This window comes from Cyprinodon variegatus, unplaced genomic scaffold (genome assembly GCF_000732505.1).
Source record: "Cyprinodon variegatus isolate N-32 unplaced genomic scaffold, C_variegatus-1.0 Scaffold22, whole genome shotgun sequence".
In the NCBI taxonomy this organism is placed as follows: Eukaryota; Metazoa; Chordata; class Actinopteri; order Cyprinodontiformes; family Cyprinodontidae; genus Cyprinodon; species Cyprinodon variegatus.
The window spans coordinates 856088-861457 of NW_015150475.1; the positions used below are offsets into that span (position 1 = coordinate 856088).

The 5370-nt window shown below is 35.9% G+C and overlaps 1 protein-coding gene across 1 annotated transcript; it reads left to right on the top strand.

The window, feature by feature from the left end:
- The first annotated feature begins 1619 nt into the window (after positions 1-1619).
- On the top strand, positions 1620-5064 carry LOC107095339 (transmembrane protein 138-like). Its single transcript, XM_015391386.1, has 4 exons — positions 1620-1780; positions 1947-2118; positions 2542-2617; positions 4952-5064. Exons 1-4 carry the CDS (start codon positions 1653-1655, stop codon positions 5062-5064), a joined length of 489 nt encoding a protein of 162 aa, XP_015246872.1. The 5' UTR covers positions 1620-1652.
- The last annotated feature ends 306 nt before the right edge of the window (positions 5065-5370 follow it).

Here is a 5370-nt window from a genome sequence, read left to right on the forward strand (position 1 = left end):
GTTACACTTCTCTCTATCATCTAATGAGAACTAAAACTAATTCAACATTTTTTTAATTGTGAGCATAAAATAAATACCATTTCAACATCATTTGTTGTTACAAACAGTGCTCTGGAGCACATCGTGGCACAAATCTCCTGCGTGTTTATTAGAGGGGTGAAGGGATAAAAGCTGCTACAAGGACACAAGCTGTCAGTCTGCAGCACACTTTGCTGTTTCTGCACACATGCATCCCTCAGCGAGACAGAAGGCTTCAGCAGCACAATTTAATCTTCAATTACAGGTTTGTTTGTTTTTTTGTTTTTTTTGCTTTAGGAAAAACAAGTGAGTATAATTTTTAGCTGTTAAGTATTACATTATCGGTGTATGTATTGGAATAAGAAAATTAAAACATTTATGGAAGATGTGGAAGAACAGTTCTTAAAACTGTAGGCAGAAAACGCAATGACAACAGCAATGGACTACAAAGTTACACAAGTGTTTTTCAGATGGAATTTATTGTCAGAACAGTTTTTTTTGTTTTTCTATTAAAAGGTTTAGGCAAATTAAAGCGTGAGATAACATCTCCTTTTTAAAAGAAATCTCTAAAAGCAGTAATAGTGGTCAGAAACATTGGACGCCTTTATTTATCTGCATGTTTTATGTGCAGTTTTGAATGCAAATAAGCCACTAACCTAATATCTGACTGGGCCAGCTTTCAAGAGTAATTAGCCTTCACTTCTGTGGCTGAGTGTTTGGAAGCAGCCCTAATCTTTCTCACACCTGTCATGCTTGTACTGAGCTATAAATACTGGGATCATTAGTGAGAGGATCCACCAGGTGTCAGTGTTACAGATCCGGCTTGAAAGCACCTTCATAGGAAAGGAAAATTGCAGAAAAAAGGTTTCCATTTTCTTCTGCATCAAGAAATCTTTATTCTTTCTACTCCTGGAAGAAATACGTTCTCCAAAGGACAGCTTCCTGCTAAATATTTTAGCAGGAAAATAAATATTTAGAGATCTTGCAGTAACTGTTAAAGTTTATTTTTTGGAGTTTTAAATGCTAAATATATATCTGAGTAATTTAAATGTCAATATTTTTTTCTCTACTTTCTTTCTACTGTATGAAGTCAAAATAACAAACTACAGCCAATTCACATTTGTTCTATTTAAAGTCATAGGAAATAAAAAAAAAGAACTTTCTATATAAAGAAATGCCAACATTAAATCTCTACCTGCAGTAGATTATTAACCTTTTGTTTCCCTCCACAGGATATCAGCAATTTACTCCTCAGGAATCTGATGTCTGGCCAGTTCTAATATGCAAGTCTGCAAGTTGCTCTCAGCTGCATCTGCAGGATCTACAGTGATCAAAACTAACATGTTGCTCATTTCCAAACCAAGGCTTGCCTTCCTCTCTGAGAGTGCTTCAGTTCTTCCAAAGTAAACTGAGCTGATTAAAGAATCATGGAATGAAGCACTAATGTCACATAAAACAGACTTTATCTGCATTCTGCAGAGCAGGACAACCCGAAGGTCTCCCTGAGGCATCCAGACAGTCACATCTGCAGAGTCCAGGTGGATGTTTCTCTGTAGTGGGATTGAAAGAGTGCTGCAGTATTGGATCCGCAGTGGAACCACAATCCGCCTGGGCACCCTGCCTATGGGTCGGAGATGCTTCATGCCAGCAACTACTCCCTTGTGTTGTTGATTCAGCTTAGTCTGCTCTCTTTTGACCTATTTGTCAACTCCTTCAGCGAACTGCTGAGAACTGAACCGGCTGTCCAGTTGGTGCTTTTTATGTGAGTCAAACTTTCTCTGGGATTTAGCCGAGTAGCAGTAGGGGTGAAACTAATATGAGGTGAAAAAAAAAATAATAATTTAAATAGCATGCTTTTAATGGCACTGGGGTAGTTATCTGTCCTTGTTTTCTTCATGTCTGCTCGTTGTATATTTTTTCTTCCACAGCATGCAGGACATTTGTATCCTGTTTAACATGATCATCATTCTGTTGATGCTGTTCAACACGTACGTGTTCCAGGTTGGCCTGGTCGCTATCCTGCTGGAGCGGTTCAGAGCCCTGCTATTGCTCTCTACTCTCTACTTGACCTTCAGTATCATACTTCATTCCTGGCTTATGGTAAACACATAAATGTATGGAAACAACAAAAGGGACCTTTTAGTAGGGACTCTTTGGAATGAAAAACAAATTAGCAGAAACATTATCTTTGATTTAAAGAGATGGAAACTAAAAGATGAGCTTGAAAGCTTAACCTGAAAGTATTATTATTATTGTTATTATTATTAATAAGACTTAGACCTAGACTTAGACAAAACTTTATTGTAAAAAAAATAATTTTCGTTTTGTACAGCTCTAATGACAATTGCATTTCTTAAAGTGCAGCAGTGATCAAATGTAAACATTGGGAGAGAAAAAAAAACATGGTGCAAAAAAATGCATTGATATGGACAGTTTGATGCAGAGATTGTGACATGATTTAAAGTTTTTCCAACAATCAGCTTTTTTTCAGTAATAAACCTTTTTTTTCCACATTATTTTCAGAATCAGCGCTGGTTAAACACAAACAGATTCATTTGGACAGATGGTCTCCAGGTGCTGTTTGTGTTTCAAAGATCTGGTGAGATGCCAATTTCATTTAACCTTCTGTAGAGTATAGATTTTATCCATTTATTGGGACAGCATTACAAGAGTAATGCTGTCCCAATAAAAAGTACTTGTGCTGCATGAAGCTTTTGAAATTTTGTCATATTTAAAGTATTTTATTAATATTTCATGTGGTAGACCAAGACAAAATAATATCTATGAATAGGGTAGAAAAGAAGAAATTAAATCTTTAATTTCATTTAAAATTAGACATTTAAAAAGTTCCTCAGGTGTAAAACCACTAGATAGCATCAAATGCAACCAGATGGTGCCAAAGTCACTAATTGTGCCTGGTAAAATAAATATTAGACAGCTGGACCATTAACTCTACAAATGCTTATAGGACAAGTCGTAGAAGTTCATTAATTAAAAAATATGTTTCATAAAATAGAAGTAGAGGAGGCAGAATCACTGAACACATCACAGGTTCAGAGAGGTACTGTAAGAGGTGAAATCAGTTCAAATCCATCAGTACTTCAAACACTAATCTGCAATTCAGACTGAAAAACTGTATTGAAAGGCCCAGAGAAATTTTAGTCATAATCAAGGTGTCACACAAGAGACAATGACATGATGGGCAAAACCAAAAAGGATCATTTTCCAAAACCATTGAAGCCATAAATCTACAGGACTAGATGTTTCCCAGAGGATCTAAGAGCCGTGACATCAGACATGTCTCTGAAAATGATGTGCTTACCTGCATTTCCTGATTGTGCTCAAAGCCTGCAAGACACTCTCTGTAGAAAAAAAATTGTTGAAGCCTGATTACAACATTTTGGCACACCAAAGTGCTTAGACAACCCAGTCTGGGTTTTGAAAAAAGCGCAAAAACACCATACCAACACAGACATTCAGAGGGGAAACCATCATGGTATGGGGTTTGAAGGCTCATTGAGGGACAGATGATTTGAAAAATATACTAAGAAATTATCGATAAAATCTGCTGTCATCAACCAGGAAGATGAAGATGAAACCAGGCACTATCAGTAAGACAATGATCTAACCCAGGCAGCCAACTGTACACCACACTTTACTTTTTAAGAATTGTTTAAACTTCAACATTATATGTTGCTTTTCAGCTTTTATTTTATATCCTCCCCAAAATACACTGATATTTGAGGTTGGAACATGATACATCATACAAAAAAAGAATTGTTGTTTTCAAGGTCAGAACCTTAAATATTAGAAAATGTACATTTGTTTAAAAAAAAAAAACTCAATAAATGCTCTAAACTGAACAAATAATTGAGACTTTATAGGAATTCTACTCATATTTTAAAATACCATTTATGTTTTTGTCTATAGTCTCAATATATCACTGAGAGAAAAATCACAGCTGTTCTTAACATCTTGTAAGGAAGCTGGCCCCATGCCATACAGTTTGATTCCCATGTGGAGACGTGGTAGACATGGCTGTAATATCACATCCCAATTTGATTGTGCTTTCCTGCTTGTATCAGATGATAAAATGCTTTACAGTCCAGTTGGTTTTGTTTTCAACAGGCTATTTTTAATTGTTTATAAGTAATGTTTGTGAGCAAACTCACTGGTAGATCTGTGTTTATTATGACAGGCTTTATCGGGTTTAGTGGTAATTATGTTTAATCCGGCTCACTGTTAGATCCTGGTTGTCTCAAAGGGATTTCCCCTTGTTTTGTCTCTGGATGTCTAGCAAAGTTAGCCTCTCCAATCCAAGGGGTAATTTAAAGACGCATACTGTCAATAAATAAAGAAAGGTGCTCAAAACTAAATCAGTGATTATGGAATAATTGTTTTCTCTTAAATTAATGAAGCAGTTCTTTCATCTTTCTGAGACAATTAATTTTCACAAAACAGTCGTCTCACAATCGACAGATGAATCTCCAAAACATTGGACAAAGTCACACATTTTTATTCTATTCCAATTCATACATATGTCTGCGCTCTTAGCCAACGAGCTTTTCATAAACAACTCACTGTTCCAGACGTCCTCCTGTTTCCTCCGGAACTGGTGGCAGGTCAAAATAACCTGACTCAATGCGATTGATTGAACTTTTTACCATCACGTCCTCCCATACATGTAAATAACAGAACTAGCAATATAACTTTAGCTAGAACCATTGCTGGATTATTTAAGGCCAGCTGGAGCACAAGCTAGTCCACTTCTGGCAAAAAACAAGTCCATCTTCTGAGAAGCTATTTCTCCTACAGGTGAAATCAAACATAATCAAATGTAAATAATCGACCACTGTTTGAAAATTATGTTATGTTAATAGTTTTTTTAGGTTAAAATCTCACAAATGTATTATATTTTTTTTTATCTTTGTAGCATCTGTGTTGTACTACTACTTCTACAAGAGGACCTCAGAGTTACTGGGTGACCCTCGTCTTTATGAGGATTCCCCCTGGTTGAGAGAGCTGTTCGCCCGCTCCAGACAGTGATCTGCAGAGGCATCCAGAAAGAGCACAAGTCATAATGAAATGGCGCCGCAAAAAAAACAGTTACCCATGGTTGACGTTGAAAAACGTCACTGTAATATTACTCTGGTCGTTACAATTCTCTTTAACTTCAGGGAGAGGAAAGAATAATTTTGGTATCTATTTGGAGTTCGGGGAATAAGTATTTTACATATTGTTACAAAACTTAAACCTCAAATTCATTCATTAAAACATGTTAATATAACACAAAAAAGAAAGAATTAAAAAATAATGTAAGGAGAATTTTAACTGTAAAGTTAAAAAATATCA

Coding starts and splice junctions, on each gene's coding strand:
- LOC107095339 (XM_015391386.1), top strand. CDS start 1,653: ATGCTTCATGCCAGCAACTACTCCCTTGTGTTGTTGATTCAGCTTAGT. Junction 2,119..2,541: donor TACTTCATTCCTGGCTTATG/GTAAACACATAA, acceptor CATTATTTTCAG/AATCAGCGCTGGTTAAACAC. Junction 2,618..4,951: donor GTTTGTGTTTCAAAGATCTG/GTGAGATGCCAA, acceptor TTATCTTTGTAG/CATCTGTGTTGTACTACTAC.